At 38.3% G+C, this 18902-nt stretch overlaps 1 protein-coding gene across 1 annotated transcript in view; it reads left to right on the forward strand.

Annotated features, from left to right (window-relative positions):
• Git (ARF GTPase-activating protein GIT1) overlaps positions 1 to 18902 on the forward strand; it is a 707749-nt gene that overhangs the window by 678250 nt on the left and 10597 nt on the right. Inside the window, exon 20 of the mRNA XM_090400625.1 lies at positions 11844 to 11907. Within this exon, the coding sequence (XP_090256751.1) occupies positions 11844 to 11907 (64 nt within the window). The remainder of the gene's footprint in view (positions 1 to 11843; positions 11908 to 18902) is intronic.

Below are 18902 nucleotides of genomic sequence, written 5' to 3' on the forward strand. Positions count from 1 at the left end.
TGAATTTGGGAGTTTCTGATAAACCACGGAGCATCCAAACTCATTCTCAGACATTTGTTTTGTATTCTCTGCAGCTTTTGAATATTCGTTTTCGAAGTATGACTCCACGCAGGAGATGCTTAAGTTATGACTGGGCATATTACCATCTTGTATATGAGCAGTTTGTTCTGAGTATCGAATTTACTTTTTCTGTTGATCATGGGGTAGAGCTGCACTATTGCTTTGGATGTCTTTGAACTTATGTGTTCTATATGGTTGGTGAATTATAGTTTTTTATCCAGAATTACTCCAAGATATTTGACTGTATTCTGCCATGCGATTTTAACACCTGGTAAATGTATATCTTCCTTGATTTGAGGCTTTTTTCTAGTGAACAGTATGGGTGAGCTCTTCTGTGGATTGGTTTGAATTCTCCAGTCCATAAACCATCTTTCCAGCGTGAATGCTGCTTTGGAGTCTCTTAATAGCTAGTTTGGTGCTGAGAGATCTTGCTAATAATGCAGTGTCATCAGCATATAATGCAGTGATTGTTGAGCTTGGGGTTTGAGGGATATCAGCAATATAGATAGAAAACAGCAAGGGGACCAAGAGTGAGTCCTGCGTCACTCCCGCTAGAACCTTGCGTCTGGTTGATACAGTTTCATTTATTTTGACTTGCATGTATCTGTCTCTGAGGTAAGAGTGAATTATTTTAACTAGATTAGTAGGCATATTGAATGTGATGAGCTTGTAGAGAAGACCCTGATGCCACACCTTATCAAAAGCCTTTGCAGCATCTAAAAAGACTGCAGCTGTATGAAGGTTCCGGTTGAAGCCTTCGGAGATGTATTCGATCAGCCTGTGGAGTGGTTTTTTCTGAATCCAAATTGCTCATTTGGGATTATATGTAGTTGGTCCGTTTGTGATTGAAGCCTAGTAAGGACTACTTTTTCTGCGATCTTTCCAAGGTTAGACAGAAGACTGATAGGTCTGTAGCTTTCAGGGAGTTGAGCGTTTTTTCCCATCTTTTTGATTGGTGTGACATCTGCTATTTTCCATGTTAAAGGGAAATACTGGAGTCTGAGGATGGCATTAATTATGTTGACTAGATGTACAATGGCTTTTCTGGGGAGTAGTTTAATTATTTTGTTAGTAATTCCATCTGAGCCTGGAGCTTTATTGTTGTTCGGGTGGGTTATAATGTTTATAACTTCTGTTGGAGAAGTGGGTGTGAGAGGTTCTAGGTCATCTTTTTATTGTGTTATGGCCTGCCTAACTTGGCGGTGAATCTTGTAGTTGAGATTGATGTTCAAATTTTCATATGAGGGGTTGCATTGAGTTTCCAAACTGTCGACCAGAGCCTCTGCCTTTTCTTTATCAGTGTGAGCTATTCCTTTCGAGGTTTGTATTTCCCTTTAACATGGAAAATAGCAGATGTCACACCAATCAAAAAGATGGGTAAAAGTTGTCTTTTGGTGCGGAAGGTTCTCAGAAACTTCCATATGGAGTTGTCTTCAGGGTTTAATTTCGTTAGCTTAGATTCCCATTCTTGGTTTTGATGTTTTTTGGAGGGCTTCACGGACTTGTCTGTTTAACTTATTCAAATTTACTTTATCTTGAGGGGGCTCTTGCGTTATGATATCTCTTTCTGGTTTTGTTTTTCAGTCTAATTAAATCCATAATTTCCTCGGAGATCCGTCCACGAGGGTGAAAGACTGTAGTTTGGGTAATTGACTTTATTGCATTTTTGATTTGACTGGTAAAGTTGTTTGCAGCCATTTCTATCTCCTCTTTAGTGTGAATAGTAGGGACTGGGCCAATGTGATCAGGTAGGATTCTAGAGAGTTTGTCCCAAGATGTGAAAGAGTGGGGAGGGGAGAATTGTTCTTGTGTACCAAGTTGAAGCAGAATAGGGTTGTGATCTGATGAAAGTCCTTTTATTGTTTCCAGCTGATATTGGTATCTGATGTTTTTGAGGACGACTATGTCAAGTACATCTGAACTTCCAGTTGAGCTGTGATGGGTGGACTCTGTGGGTCCAGTTACAACAATAGAATGTTGCATTGGGTAATGATTTAGAGTTCGACCTTTGTCGTTGATTGTGGAGCTATGCCAGGCTGTATGTTTGGCATTAAAGTCACCAGCCATGATGATGGAGTCTGTGAAGCCGAGAATGGAGTCCAAGTCAGATACCAGCAATGGAATGCTGGGTGGATTATATACAGCATAGATTTTGATATTGCCAGCATTGTTGGTATTAACTTCAATGCCTGTTATCTCTAGGTTCTTGGTTTGGGGATTGGTCAGAACAACTATATACGTTAAAAACTTAGGTAGTTTTTAACGTATATAGCTGTTCCTCCTCCGCTGCTGGTGAGTCTATCTATTTTGTACATAGTATAGTTCCGTAATTTGGGATTATTAGCTGGTCTGAGATGTGTTTCGTTTACTAGAATTATATCAGGAGTGTATCTGTGAGTGAATTCTTGTAGTTCTAGAATTTTGTTTTTGAGTCCGTTGGCATTCCATGCAGTGATCATGAGATAGCTGGGAGGGAATTTTCTTCTATTCATTGTTGAGGGCTGTCAGAATTGAGTGGGTACCTTGAAGGAATCTTTTCGTGGAGGACGGCGAAGGATTCGTCATACTGAATTCTTGTAACATGGTAGCTAGTGAGGCAGTTAGTACTGATGTTAGATTTTAGCCTATATGGTCATGAGATGGAGTAGCCTTTGTTCGTGCTGCCTCTGCATAAATTTTAGGCATTTGTTTCCTTTCTTGAGTTGTCGGGCTAGAGATAGTTTGGACTGGGGTGTGACTAACACGGCTGTCTCGAGCATTGCTGAATTGTGTTGGAAGGGTAGTTTTTCGTAACCCTCCGTTATTTGGGTGTGTAATGCATCCCTTGTAGTTTGCGGGGTGAGGTCCTCCACAATTGCCGCATTTAGCTGGAGTGGATCTTGGTTTTGTACACATGAATTCTGACGGTCTGGTGGCCCTCGCCACATTTTAAACACCTTTAATGTGCCTTGCAAAGTTTTTGGGCATGGCCAAACCTTTGGCACCTATGGCACTGCCCAGCTGTCGACTTCTTCCTTAGTGGTTCAGTAGAAATTCTGAGGCCACATATCGTTGTTAGTTCATAAATCTCTTTCTGTGTCTTATCAATTTCTACGAGTATCAGTGGCATTGGCCATTTATCTGCCCTGAGCATCCTGCTCACTTTCACTGGTGTTAGGTTCCGACTCATAAGATCAGTGGTGATTTCTTCACAGGTGACACCCTCGGTCACTCTGCGAAGCACAACCTTGAGATTTTTCTCACTGGGTAAAGCAAAAGTATGATATGGAAGACTCTTGTTATCCATTAATCTTGTCAGTGACTGAGGCTGGTTGGATTTTGACTCCTTCATCTTGATTTTTAGCCCAGGAATGTGCAATTTTGTTCCCTAAGGGCTGTTGGGACAGTGGTCCATTTGTCCTTGTCCCTTAGTATTACTGGTGGAACCTTTTCGGTGTTCCTTGGGACTTCTAATGTTGGTATGTCTTCATCCATCTGGTCTTCTATGGTTCTTCTTCTTTTGTTAGAGTGCTCCCCCTTGAGAGATGTTTTGACAGGGGGATTTTGGTGACAGAGCAGCAATGAGATCCTCTTGCGAGATCTCATTCTCCTCCTCCTCTCTATTCTGATCATTAGAGTGAATGTATTATTTTATAAATTCTGGCCAGTCAGTTTCTAATTTGCTTATTATGAGTTTGAGTACCTCTAGAGACTGCTCCTTGTTAAGGATCTGAATGTGATCTTTGATGTTGTCCATCTCAAAATGGCGATTTCCTGCCAGCAGAAATCGGTTAAAAGCAGTATAATAATCCTGCGGGGCTGGGGGCCTGCCAGCAAAGTATCTTGGAGACCTAGACAGACTACTAGCAATGTATAATCCTGCAGGGCTTGAAGCCTGCCAGCAAATGTCCTGTAGACTGATTTGGTCTACTAGCAAAAGTCTTCTTAGAACCTACTAATTTGGGAAAAGGAGTATCAATATCACTTGGCCACAGTTAGAAACCTACCTCCCTATAAAACCTTAATACCACCACTGGTCCTCATTGTGGGTGGGGCCTGCTGGCCATTTGACCTCTTGCACATTTTGTGCAGAGGGGGGGGACAGTAGGAATCACACTGTGTTAGCACACAGTGCAGTGTTGAGATTACTGAGAAACCTTGTATGCAATGTAATCAAGCTCACTCTAAAGTAACTCGTCCGTTCTCATCAAAATCGCCACTCCTTATAATATGATACCAAGGTTGAAGTAATGAAGAAGTCATATTTCCATATACGAGTAGCCAAAAGGTGTCATACATTATTATTAAGATTCTCTGGATTAGAGATAGATGTTGGAAGTTTTTCCACTTGGTTATACTATTAATTAGAGATGCCAAGAAATTATATTCTTGGTTTAATCCTTTATCCAGGTGTAAGCAAACAAAGTTTGCGCTTGAAGTAATTTCAGGACTGGGCAACTCATATATAGAAGCTAATGACTTCATGATGAAGCCTCAGTAAAGATCAAAAAAAACATTCTGGGTAATGACTATTTCCATAATATGTAGCATTATACATGTCCATAAAGATATGTGCTTTGCATTATGGAATACTAAGGTACATGATGTGAAGTCATTAGCTTCTATATACAAAACAAGTTGCTTCTATATTGAAACAAGGTTTCCCAATCCTGAAAATACTTCAGGCACAAACTATGCTTGCTTACATTTGGATAAAGGATTAAACCAAGAATATGATTTCTTGGCATCCCTAATTTATAATTTATTTTATATTATTTAAGCATTTCTGGTCAAATATTTACTCCATTGGCCTTTCCACATTTTGAGATTTTTGATTGCTTCTTCTACCTCAAGTATTGATGTACTTCTGGTTGTTCTTGAATTCTGTCACTTCTTGTTTCATTTAACATTTTTACCAAGTAATTATTCCAGATATCTACGATATATTTATCTTCAATTTTTTTTTTCTCCTTTATCGTCACAGATTTCTTTTACACTGCTCTTTCCACTGTTTCTAAAATTCTTCAGTAGCTTTCATTAGTTCTGTTAAGTCGCCACTTCGCGGAATATTTGTTCTGAGCCTTGTATATGGCTGGTTAGCGTGCTTTCCTGTGACCTGGGATCTAAAGCTCCCTCGGATCACGGACTCAAACAAATTTCTTTATTCTGCGCCAGTTAGAGTCACCCCCTTGAATGTCGCGGACCCCTCCTGAATCCGACGATAATCTTACTTGACCCATTCTACCTTACTTGGGTAGAACGGGTCAAGTAAGTCGTACCCTCTCCTAACCTTATTAAATTTATTTAGATACTCTTCCCCTTTTATCACAGTTCGTGTGTTGGTGAGTGGCAATGTCGTTCACAAACACAATTCAGTGACCAGGATTTAACAAGAAACACAAAGTTTAATTTTTACACGATTGGGAGACATAGAACATAAATCATTCAATCAGTTAATTGTTATTTGAAACTTTAAACGCTCTACATGGTAATACATGACAATTTCAAACAGGACAAGATTGCTATTTTCTAAGAATGTTATAGATATAAGCATATACTATTAATTATCTGAACATGGATCTCTAGAGAGATCGCTAAAGTGACACATATATGCACGATGTGAAGATCACATGATATGGGTCTTCGGACTACCAGTCCAAGGTCTCTATAAGTTCCAATACTGACAAATAGTCTCAGCTTCCTTTGCTAATGAAAGGTCATAGCTGCTTCCCCCTTCAACATTTAACATATTTTAGATATAGCCAAGTTTTACATTACCATTTGATGCAGCATATAGTCACGCTTCGTCACCACGTGCGAGTTACATGCAAATCCTGGTTGGACTTTACTCACTTTGTGGAGCACTCTCCCTTTTGGATCAATGCACACTGGAACTTTGCTGTCAGTGGGAATTTTTCGCCATGTATCTCCAGGACTTATGAACCTACTAGAAGGACATCGCGGTTGAGGTTCCACTTGGTCCCGAGCTTCTTCGTCGGACTTCATCTGACCATCCGCACTGGCACCCCTTTGTTCTATGGCCGATGCTTCCTGCCCTCCATGCTTCGATCACATGCCCCCTTTTTTTTTCTTTCATGCTTCACGTTCCCTCCACTCTTCTTTTTTTTTCCGACCACCAGCTCCTATTGTACTGCAGCTTTCAGTCACGGTCGTTTCAATGACATTGCACTTGAATGCATGAGAAAGAGCTCCTCCCAGAGAATTGTCCACATTTGTCTCTTTTCGCAAACCTTGCTTGTAAGGATCACTAATGAGTTTGCCAAGGTCATGGCCCTTAGTCACCACTGAAGTATGCACTGTTTCACATGGCCTATTCTTGGGTTGGTCATCAAATGTCGCCTCACTACAAATTCATATATCCCTTTTCCTTGACATATGACATACAACATAACCTACAGTGTTTTTTCCCCTCTTTGGGTAAACAGATATGCACTCATTTAATATTTACATGATACACTTTACCCCCCCCCCTTCTTTTTATTTATAGTACAATTTGCATCAGCAGTACAGGTATCCTTTGATTTAGTCTCTGTTCTTGTTGGATCATGAATGAAAGTCTGTCTAGTAACAACAGGCCTCATTCATGATCTAACAAAGGCCCCCCCTTTTCCTTAAAATTTTTCTTTCACAAAAGGAAAATTTTTTTTTCTTTCAGAGTGTTGTTGCTTTCCGGTGAGTTCAGGGGACAAACTACATTTTGCCTCCGCGCCGTCATCATTGGTCCGCGACACGGTTTTCATCAGCCTGAGGATTCCCTTCGGAGCTCAACATCCTGGTCCGTTTTACCTTCCACGGTGGGTTGAGGTTTTCCGATTCCGGTCGAATCCCATCAGCCGGATGTTCTTTTCCTTTGGATGGATTAGATCCCCCCCCCCCATCTGTCAGGCACACGGGCTATAGGAGCATCCTCCCTATTTGGGTTTCTTAAACTTGGTCTTGCTGTAGCAGGGTCTTTTTTCTTGAGGAATTGGATCACCTTCCCTGGATAACTACATTATTGCTTGTGAGAAAGTCATTCCCCAGAATCAGCCCCATGTGAGGTAATGAACTTGTGGGTGTGACAAGGAAGGTATGCCATGCACACATGCTGAACTTCGGCAAACTCACTCTCAGTCTGACACTTCTGGTAATTTGGGTTGCGAAGGGGATATGCCCGTGAGTTTGATGGGGGTTTTAATGTGTCTCAATCTTCTATTTATTCCTGGTTCCATTTCTCTGATAACTTTCTCAAAAATCATAGAGTATTGGTAGCCGGTATCGATGATCCCCCGGTGTCTGCCTTCCCCTTTTTCCCTTCCCTTTCTTTTGAAACCTTGTGCATATGTATGATGTTGCCTCTGCCTGATATCTAGCTTGGAATCTACCGGATGAAGCATAGCAGTCACAAGCAATGTGACCTAATTTGTTACAGGAATAGCATTGGGGTGTTTCCTTGCGATGTTCTTTCTTTTTTCTCTCCACCCAAGGTAGAGACGGGGTAGGAGGTTTTTTCATTCTTGGGTAATGGTTGGTTCAGTCTTTTCATGATGGTGTCCATTTTCTCAAACATAGGTGCCTGTAGCCTTTCCTTACTATACCTATGATCTTCTCCTCCTGGTATGGGAAATGCTCATGATTCTTAGTAGGGATCATCTTTAACTTATTGAGTGCAGTGTCAAGCCACTGAATGAGAGGTTTGCATCTTCTCGATCTCCTGTTTGACGATAGAAAGAACTCCGCTATCATCACAGGGCATAAGGTTGATGCTGCAAATTGATTCTGTCTCAAGTTTCTCTTCATTTACTCAGCCCCTTTGTCTTTCCTTCCTATCTATTTCTATTTTGTTTGGAGCGTGGTCCTTATTGGTATCAGTATTCTCTCTGACCACGTTGATGGATCCTATGGTAGTTGCAGGGCAAATGTCCCCAAGCAATTGTTCTCTCTCTCTCTCTCTCTCTCTAGTACTGCATCATATCAGCTTTTCAAATCACTTATTCCCTTTTCGAATGCTGTTTCTTTTAGATCTTGCTTTAGCCTGATTCGGAAATTTTGAAAAACGGCCAAATCGAGGTGACGTTTTTCTTTGTCGGGTACATTTAAGGTGTTCGCCAGAGTGAGTAACCTGTTGTATAACTCAGAAACTCCTTCATTTTCTTTCTGGACTACCTTTTGGAGTTTTCAAAGGTTGGGTCCGACATTCTTTGTTTTTGAGAATTGGAAGATTAGGGCTTCTTTAAATCTTTGGTATTCTAGTGTTTGTTTTAGTATGGGTGAGGAGTAGAAAAAGGATTTTGTCCTACCGACTAGTTTGCTACGAAGGAGAACGAGTAGCTGAAAATCGCTCCATCGTCCTATTTTTCTGAGTTCCTCTATATAGTCAAAAAATGCTCTGACATCATTGGTATCATCTCCAGAGAATTGGGGAATGATTTGTTGGGGATTTATGCTTTTTATGAAATCGGGGTCACTCAATTCTGAGCTCGATGGAGTAGTCTCCATACCTGTACTCTTGGCTAATCTAATCTGTTATTTCTTTTGCACTGCCTGGATGTTGTGTTTGAGATCAAGACCTACTCACTGTGATCTAGTCACATCCTGCCAACTGCTGTGCCATTGTTATGTCGCCACTTTGCGGAATATTTGTTCTTAGCCTTGTATATGACCTGTTAGCATGCTTTACTGTGACTTGGGATCTGAAGCTCTCTTGGGATCATGGACTCTAACAAATTTCTTTGTTCTGCGGCAGTTCGAGTCACCCCTTGAATGTCGCGGGCCCTTCCTGAATCCACCGATAATCTTACTTGACCCAAGTAAGGTAGAATGGTGTATGGATTCAGGGATTTTGCAGTCGTGCCTTCTCCTAGGCTTACTAAATTTATTTAGATACTCTTCCCCTTTTATCACAGTTCTTTTGTTGGTGAGTGGCAATGTCGTTCTCAAACACAATTTAGTGACCAAGATTTAACAAGAAACACAAAGTTTAATTTTTAGAAGATTGGGAGACATAGAATATAAATCATTCAATCATTTAATTGTTATTTGAAACTTTAAACGCTACATGGTAATACATGACAATTTCAACAGGACAAGATTGCTATTTTCTAAGAATGTTATAAATATAAGCATATACTATTAATTATCTGAACATGGATCTCTAGAGAGATCACTAAAGTGACACATATATGCACGATGTGAAGATCACATGATATGGGTCTTCGGACTACCAGTCCAAGGTCTCTATAAGTTCCAATACCGACAGATAGTCTCAGCTTCCTTTGCTAATGAAGTCCTAGCTGCTTCCCCCATCAACATTTAACATATTTTAGATATAGCAAAGTTTTACATTACCATTTGATGCAGCATATAGTCGCACTTCGTCACCATGTGCGAGTCACATGCAAACCCTGGTTGGACTTTACTCGCTTTGTGGAGCACTCTCCCTTTTGGATCAATGCACACTGGAACTTGGCTGTCGGTGGGAATTTTTTGCCATGTATCTCCAGGACTTATGAACCCCTCCTATCGCAGTTGTGGTTCCACTTGGACCCAAGCTTCTTCATCGGTCTGCACTTAGAGGTTTTCGTCGGACTTCGTCTGACTGTCCGCACTGGCACCCCTTTGTTCTATGGCCGATGCTTCCTGCCCTCCGTGCTTCAATCACACCCCCCTTTTTTTTTTCTTTCGTGCTTCACGTTCCCTCCACTCTTCTTCTTTTTTTTTCCGACCACCAGCTCCTATTGTACTGCAGCTTTCAGTCACAGTCGTTTCAATGATGTTGCACTTGAACGCGTGAGAAAGAGCTCCTCCCAGAGAATTGTCTACGTTTGTCTCTTTTTGCAATCCTTGCTTGTAAGGATCACTAATGAGTTTGCCAATGTCATGACCTCAGGGCCCTTAGTCACCACTGAAGTATGCACTGTTTCACATGGCCTATTCTTGTGTTGGTCGCAAATATGTCGCCTCACTACAAATTCATGTATCCCTTTTCCTTGACATATCACATACAACATAACCTACAGTGTTTTCCCCTCTTTGGGTAAACAGATATGCACTCATTTAATGTTTACATGATACACTTTACCCCCCTTCTTTTTATTTATAGTACAATTTGCACCAGCAGTGCAGGTATCTTTTGATTTAGGCTGGTGCAAATTGTACTATACATACAATTGTAGGTATAGTACAAATACTAGACAGACTTTCAATCAGGATAGTAACATCAGGTCTCATTCATGATCCAACTGTTCCTTTTTATTTTTATTTTAAATCTTTATGAGATAACTATTATGTGTCCCTGTACATGGCATGGCTAATGATCACCGAATCTATGACACATCATCAGATGCTATCAACCAAATGCTGTGCTTTTGCTCTTACACTATATAGTTCTTCCATCATGTGCTGCCTGAGATACTTATTTCTCATAACTATAAATTCCCTCCTCTTGAATATTTTTCCTGTTTTCATTCTATTTGCCCCCATAATTGACTTTAAAATTTTTCTAGGAAATTTTCCAACATATTCTAAAATATTAATTTAAAAAACTTTAATTAATACTTTCCTATATTTCGGCAATATGGAGTATACTACCTGGTATACTCCAGGTAGGTCTAGCGGAAGTGGCTGATCTTTGATGGAGTGGATAAGTGATGCCAATTTCTTATATGTTTGTGACAGGTAGTCAGATCACATTTTTTTTAGGTTTTTGTTAGCTTTACAGACTTACCCTGGATATAAGGAATAGTGATAGATAATTTAGTGTAATTTCTGTTATGAAGGTGGGGATCCCGGTTGTGGTTCACTGGTTTTAATATTTTCTGGATTTTTGAGGGGTTGTAGCCATTGGCTAAGAAGGTGTTAAGGATATGGTTAAGTTAAGTAGTTAGGGCATTATTATCTGACCAGATTAATTTAGCCCTGTTATATAGGGTTTTTATAATCCCATATTGTTGTGATGGGGGGGGGGGGGGTTTGATTGCTGGTGAATGCATTTTGATTATGATTATTATTATTACATAACACCTCAAGGGAGTCTAGGTGTTTCGGACTTTAGGACTCTAGGACCAACTTCAGTTGCCTTTTTCAACCTCATTTGCTCGTTGTTAGTGCCTGCATGTACATATCATAGTTTTATGTTCCCAGAAGATGGCAATGTAACCCTACCGAAATATAGGAAGGTATTGATTAAAGTTTTTTAATTATTATTTTAGTATACGTTGTTATTTCCTGAAAAATTTAAGGTCATATGTAACCAATATACAAGTTTATCTACAGGAAGCCCCATATTTGAAATCTCCTGTAATGATGGCCGATGGCTATTTTATACCTATTAAGTTAAGCCTACACATGTCAGTTTTTATCCAAAGTCATTGTTCATAGCAGCAGCAGTGTATTTTGTTTTATTAACATCTGCTCTGACAAACCTGCTGAGATCTGCTTACAAAGCTCACACTACTGCTATCATTCCAAATCTGAACTCTAGTTGGGTTCAACTCCTCTGCTGTCATTAGGAATATTCCACTTGCTTATTTCCTGTGTTGACCCTGAATACACTATACCCTGCAGTGGTATCTAATTTACAGAAATATTTTCTGTAAATTTTCTGGCTACTATTCATAACATACAGTTATGCAGATATTCAGACGTTGTCCTAGCTGGATTTTTTAATTTTTCTTCTATTCAGACCACTTACTAATTTGGGAAAGAGAAACTTTTAAATAAAGATAAGCATTTTTTTTAAAAAAAATATTTAGTTTATTTCTTTATTTTATTTTATTTATTTATTTTTCTTTTGTTTTTTGCAGTTTCATTCCATGTTCAGAAAAAGTTTACAGAGCTGTCCTAGAAATGGCTAGCATATTTCCTCAGGTATTTCTGGTTATACAAGGTGTATTAGTTGAAATTCTCTTAGGGTAACTTAACAGAAAAATGTGTTAAAGATTCACTAGAATGTTAAAAATTTGTCTTTCTATGATCTAATTTTATTTCCTTGCCAGTATTGTGATTCCTTTGTGGTGAAAACTTAGGAGATAAGCAACATTTAATGAGCAAATAAATTAATTTCTTCTTCTTCGACATTCCAGCCTTCATTAACGTATTTCCTTAAGATTTCTGTACATCGATTATAAGTGTTATTATTATTATTTATTTATTTATTTTATTGATATTTTTCTTGAAAAGTTGCAAATTGTTGTTTGGGAATGCTTCATAAGGAAAGCTGTTCCAGAGGACAGAGGCAGATGGAACAATAGGGAAAGAGAAGAAGAAGGTTTGGTGTGTTTGCAGTTGCACTGAAAATGATGCTGGGGCAGCTATTCTTTTTTCAACAGGCTCGGCAGAAACTGGAGGAATAATGGTTGCCAGTTCACTGGAGTAGTGATTATAGAAGTACTTGCAGAATAGACACGGTGCTAAAACATTGCATTTGTGAGATAGAGATTGAAATAAGTCTCTACAGAGATGTCATCTATGAGCCTGATTGCTCTCCTCTCCACAGCATTGAGAATTTTGATGGAGGTTTTAGGTGCACAACCCCAAATGTATGAATAGTATTCTAAGGATGGGTAGATTTGGTATTTTTTATAGTCAGTTGCTGTATATGTGAAAAATAGCATCTTAAGTGAAAGAGAATGTCTAGTTTTTTTGGATGCTGAGGGAGCTGTTGATCTGATGTGATGCATTTATGCCAGGAGAGGTTGGAAGTAAATGTTAGTCCAAGCTGAGGGAGAGAGATCTGGACCTTTCTGGTGATTTGTGTATTATTGAGGATAAAGGTAACTGAGCTGTGGGAGTTCCTTATGTGAGAGGAAAAGGCAAGACTGCAGTTTGGTAGCATTAAAAGTGACTAGACTGTGCTCACTCCATTGAAGGATGGTACGGAAATCAGTGTTTAAGGTTGTGGGTTATCTTGATGCTTGGGATGTCTGAACACTGCATGGTTTTTCAGATGAATAGAGAGTACTGAACTCTGTTATATGAGCAGCCTGGTTGGTTGAATGGTTAGCATATTCACTCTCCAACCAAGAGGCAACAGGTTTGGATCCCGCCAAGGACATAAATGGTTAGTGGAACAATCACAAACATCCATGTTCTTGGCATATGTACTGCTGTAACCTATGTCTTGGTGCAGTATGACCTTTGATGTATTTGCATTATAAAAATGAAATCAAAATCTGTTATATGAATTGCTTAGAAAAAAGCACCTTAAGATAGTGGATTTTTCTGCATGCTAAAGGGCTCCTGGAATGATTATCATAATTATGATAATCATTTTAGGTAGCTCAAGTGTGGATGGGCATATTTTTCGGTGATGCACAAGCATGCATTAAAATGCTGCAGTTGTATGTTGGTAAAGTTTTTTATTGCAATACTAGTGCTCTTGGTTGCATCCTGAAGTTCATTAAAATAACAGCTTTTAAAAAAAAAGTTATAATTTCATTAAAACTAGTAGTGTAATATGCATGCATATTACACCATTAGTTTTGTAACTAGTTCTTCATTTAGAAAAATGAAGTGATTGACAACTAAAGAAGAAGGGGGGAAGACATCTGAACTGTTTGGAATGTGAAATATTAGCTTAAATAATTTCATAGTTTGCACTATGAAATTATTTTTTTGCATGGTACACATGACAGTGATTGCTGACAAAGAGTCATTGCTAGCTACTTGCAATATTTATACAACTCAATTTATTTTCAGAAATTAAATAGAGCTAATTTGTGCAGTTGACTGAAGTTTATAAAAGAAAAATATATCTATTCTTAACTAAATAGGAGCAAATGATAGTGTGTACTAAATTGTAGCAATGAACACTATGATGTTTCATTAATGTCAACTTTACAGCTTGTTTCATGAAAATTCTGTGTGTTTCATCAGTGATATTTGCACCTGATACCAAAGAGAAAAAAAACAGTTTTTTTTTAATATGATAAGCCAAAAGGCTATTTTACCGGCGACATAAGTTAAGTTAAGGGAGATGGTAAATCCCGTATTATTCTACAGCCAGGTACGAAACTCTGATCAAAATCCATCGAAATCCTAGCGTTTCATGCTGGAAAAAATATCGTCGAGTCGAAGTGTAAGTAATCATTTGGTAGTGCAACTTGGAGCAAAGGTGGAGCAAGCTCCATCACTTGGGCTTGCCGATAGTTTTTTCGGCATGAAACTCTAGGATTTCGATCCGAGTTTCGTACCCGGCTGTAGAATAATACGGGATTTACTATCTCCCTTAAATTTAACTTATGTCGCCGGTAAAATAACCTTTTGGCTTGTTATCGTAGTAATAACAATATATAAGTACACCAGTTTAGCAATTCGTTAGTAGTAGAGGTATATGTAAGTTCGGTTCACTTAAAACCTTGATATTTCAGGTCTACCTACTCACTGATGAGACCTCAAAAAGGGTTGAAACCAGTCTGAGTAATGACCTCATCTCATAATGTAAAACAGTAATACATCTCCTAGGAGCTGCGTTTTACATTATGAGAGAATATTAAGGATAGTGACGGAGCTTGCTCCACCTTTGCTCCGAGTTGCCCTGGTGTTGTACTACCCAAGTGATTACTTACACTTGGCTCGCCGATAGTTTTTTCGGCATGAAACTCTAGGATTTCGATCCGAGTTTCGTACCCAGCTGTAGAATAATACGGGATTTACCATCTCCCTTAAACTTAACTTATGTCGCCGGTAAAATAGCCTTTTGACTGGTTATCATAGTAATAACAATATAAATACACCAGTTTAGCAATTCGTTAGTAGGGATATATGTAAGTTTGGTTCACTTAAAACCTTGATATTCCAGGTCTACCTACTCACTGATGAGACCTCAAAAAGGGTTGAAACCAGTCTGGGTAGTGACCTCTTCTCATAATGTAAAACAGTAATACATCTCCTAGGAGCTGCGTTTTACATTATGAGAGAATATTAAGGATAGTGACGGAGCTTGCTCCACCTTTGCTCCGAGTTGCCCTGGTGTTGTACTACCCAAGTGATTACTTACACTTGGCTCGCCGATAGTTTTTTTGACATGAAACTCTAGGATTTCGATCCGAGTTTCGTACCCAGCTGTAGAATAATACGGGATTTACCATCTCCCTTAAACTTAACTTATGTCGCCGGTAAAATAGCCTTTTGACTTGTTATCATAGTAATAACAATATAAATACACCAGTTTAGCAATTCGTTAGTAGGGATATATGTAAGTTTGGTTCACTTAAAACCTTGATATTCCAGGTCTACCTACTCACTGATGAGACCTCAAAAAGGGTTGAAACCGGTCTGGGTAGTGACCTCTTCTCATAATGTAAAACAGTAATACATCTCCTAGGAGCTGCATTTTTCATTATGAGAGAATATTAAGGATAGTGACGGAGCTTGCTCCACCTTTGCTCCGAATTGCCCTGGTGTTGTACTACCCAAGTGATTACTTACTTACACTTGGGCTCGCCGATAGTTTTTTCGGCATGAAACTCTAAGATTTCAATCCGAGTTTTGTACCCGGCTGGTACAAAATATGGGTTAATAATATGGGATTTACCATCTCCCTTAAACTAAACAGTTTTTTTTTATCAAAGCTAAGGCTGCATTTTGTCCTACTAAGTCACAATTTTCTTTAATTTTTTATATATTTATTCTCTGTGGTGAAGCACGATAATCAATTTATACTGATTAATTTTTTTTTTTAGTTTCATATTTTTCTCACTTCACCACCCTCTGATATTAAGTGCAAATTCAATGTGACAAAATGTATGGTATTTTATTATTATTATCTGAGACCTCAAGTGAATCAAGAACTCATCATACTAGATACACTCACCACTTCAAGAGACAAACTGTTTCACTCACTACTGAGTGAAACAGTTTACTCGCTTTAAGAGAAAAATCTAGCTCTTATCCCTTTCTTAACCGTGAACAAACTTAAATTCCATTGGTACCCCTGCGTTTTCTCTCTTCAGGAAATGTGAGATTCCATCAGATTGGTTAAAAGCTAAGGTTATATCTATATTTAAAAAATTAGAGATGATTGTGGAAATTACAGAGGAATAAGTTTACAAAATTTACAGTAAAATCCTGAATAAAAGACAGAAATATTGCAAACAATCTACTCTTAGAAGAAAAAATGGTTTCAGACATGGAAGATCGTGTATGATATTGTCACGTATAGATCACGTTTTATTTCAAATTATTGAAAAATGACAAGTATTTAATTTAGAGACTCATATGGCCTTTATAGATTATGAGAAAGCTTTTGATAAAATACACAGAAAAAAATGATGGAATATAACGAAAAAACAAGGATATCCATTACATTTGGTACAAGCTATAAAAAGTTTATATGATAGTTACAGTTTGTTAATAAATTAACAGAAGAGATTGAAATATGTCAGGGTGTCAGACAGGAATGCAACTAATTAAAATATGCAAAACAGCAATAAAACAAAGTATCCAATTAACCAGAACTGCTATCAGTACAGTACTGAATGCAGATGATTAGATAATATTATAAGACAATGAAGTTGACCTTCAAATATCAGTTTACAAATTAAACAAAATAAGCCAACAATACTAAAGAAAAGAAAATGCATGGCATTTAAAGATCAAGGATCATATTAGATCAAAAATCATCATCATCAAATTCCTGATATATACCCTCAAGGAGTGTACAGGATATGATAGTACTACATGAAAAATTGCATGATTACTAACTTCTTATCTCCAATTTTCCTATAAATCAATCTGTTATCTGTCAAGACTCCAACATTATCAGATCTTATATTTCTATCGTCTAAGGCACTTTGTACCGTATCAATCCACCTATATCTTAGTCTTCCTCTGGGTCGTTTTCCTGCCAACCTGACAGAGAACACTTGTTTTGCTAATCTTTCCTCGCCCATTCTGTTTAGGTGACCATACCACCTGAGAATAGCTCTGCTAATGCATTCCTGGATGCTGGCTATGTCAAGTTCTTTCCTAATATACTCGTTTTTAATATGATATTGCCATTGATGCCATCTGTTCACAGCTCTAATCTTTCTCAGGACTCTCATATGTGCGGTCTCTAGTCTTTGGTCAAGAGTTTTACTTCTGACCCAGATCTCAGATCCACAAGTTAAAACTGGTTTGAACACTTTTGTATGCAGCCAATTTAGTGTTCCAACTAATTTCTCTCTTATTCCATATGAATTTATTCAATTGACTTCCTACCACACCAGCTTTGTTGATTCTGTTGTCTATTTCCATATTTAATTTACCATCTTCAGTAAAAATCGTGCCTAAGTAGCTGAAATGTTTTACTTGTTCCACAAGTTCTCCATTCACAACACAGTTGACATTTTCAATGATTCTGCCTATTTTCATTGTCTTTGTCTTTTTATTGCTGACCTTCATACCATAACTTACAACACTTATTCCATTTAGTCAGGGAATCCTGCAGACTTGTAGCAGATTTATTTAGAAGTATAACATCATACACATAAACCAAAGAGCTGACATTAACATCTGCAATTTTGATATCATGTTTAATACCACTTTCCTTCATAATGTGATCCATATAGATAATGAATAACAGAGGAGATAATGTACATCCTTATCTGACACCAGATTTAACATTAAACCATCTTCCTGTAATTCTTTCAATTCTAACTGCTGACTTACAACTCAAATAAAGACTAAGTATTGCTTGATATAATGCCCCATTGACACCATATAACTGTAGCATATTGAATAGCTTCTCTCTTCGCACCTTGTTATATTCCAATGATTTTGCAACTATTTGTCGTAAAGTGAAGATCTGATCCTGTCAGCCTCTATTTGGCCTGAATCTAAGCTTGTTCTTCACCAAGCTTTTCTTCCACAATTCTTCTCAACCGTTTCTCAAGTATACTTGCATAAATCTTACCAGGAACACTCAGTAGGGAAATAACTCCGTAATTCTCACATTCAGTTTTATTTCCCTTTTTATGTATGGGTACCATGAGAGCTCTACTCCAATCATCAGGAATTTGTCCCTCTGTCCAGGCCTTCTGAACTATGAAGTGCAGCCAGTAAGACTTTTATACCACATACTTCAGCATTCCTGGTCGAATATCATCTACTCCTGCTGCCTTTCCACATTTCAAGCCTTTGATGGCTTTTTCTACTTCAAGTATGGATATGTATTCCTGACAGTATGCCTGTTGAGTGTTTTTTACCACTGTGCTATCACTGCTTGTTTCATTTATCAATTTTTCAAAGTAATTACTCTGTACTTCAAGGATATCTTTTTCCTCTGTTTTCATGTCACCTTTGTCATCTCTAATTCCTTTTACAGCACTCTTTCCTCCATTTCTGAGCTTCTTCAACAATCTCCAGAATATTTTGCCACCTTCTTGATATTTTTGTTTTCTATGTTCTTGCCAAAGTCCTCCCATGACTTTTGTTTAGCTAGTTTTACACAGCATTTAGCTTTCTTACAATTGTCTCTGTATTCTCTAAGAGCACAAGCTGACTTATTTGCCAGGAATTTTTGATATGCTTTTCTGCCTCTCACTGCCTCTTTTACTTCCTGTGTCTACCATGGAGTTCTGATTTTTCTATCCATGCAGACAACCTCACCACATGCCTCTCTGGCTGAATCAATCAGGGTTTTCTTCAAGGTTTGGTTCCTGTTCTCAAACTCTTTCATTTTTTCTTCAATTATCTTTCTGTATTTTAGTCTACAGTTCACATCTGAGATCTGCTCAACTTTTATTCACTTTAAAACTTTCTCACATGTTATTCTTTTCAATATGAAATTCAGTTTTATCCTGCTCAAGACTAAATAGTGATCACTTCCGATTTCAAATCCTCTGCACACTCTGGTGTTCTGCACCAGGGAGAAAACATCA

Source organism: Typopeltis vanoorti, chromosome 1, assembly GCF_054136105.1.
Source record: "Typopeltis vanoorti isolate ZY-2024b chromosome 1, IOZ_Tvanoo_1.0, whole genome shotgun sequence".
In the NCBI taxonomy this organism is placed as follows: domain Eukaryota; kingdom Metazoa; phylum Arthropoda; class Arachnida; order Uropygi; family Thelyphonidae; genus Typopeltis; species Typopeltis vanoorti.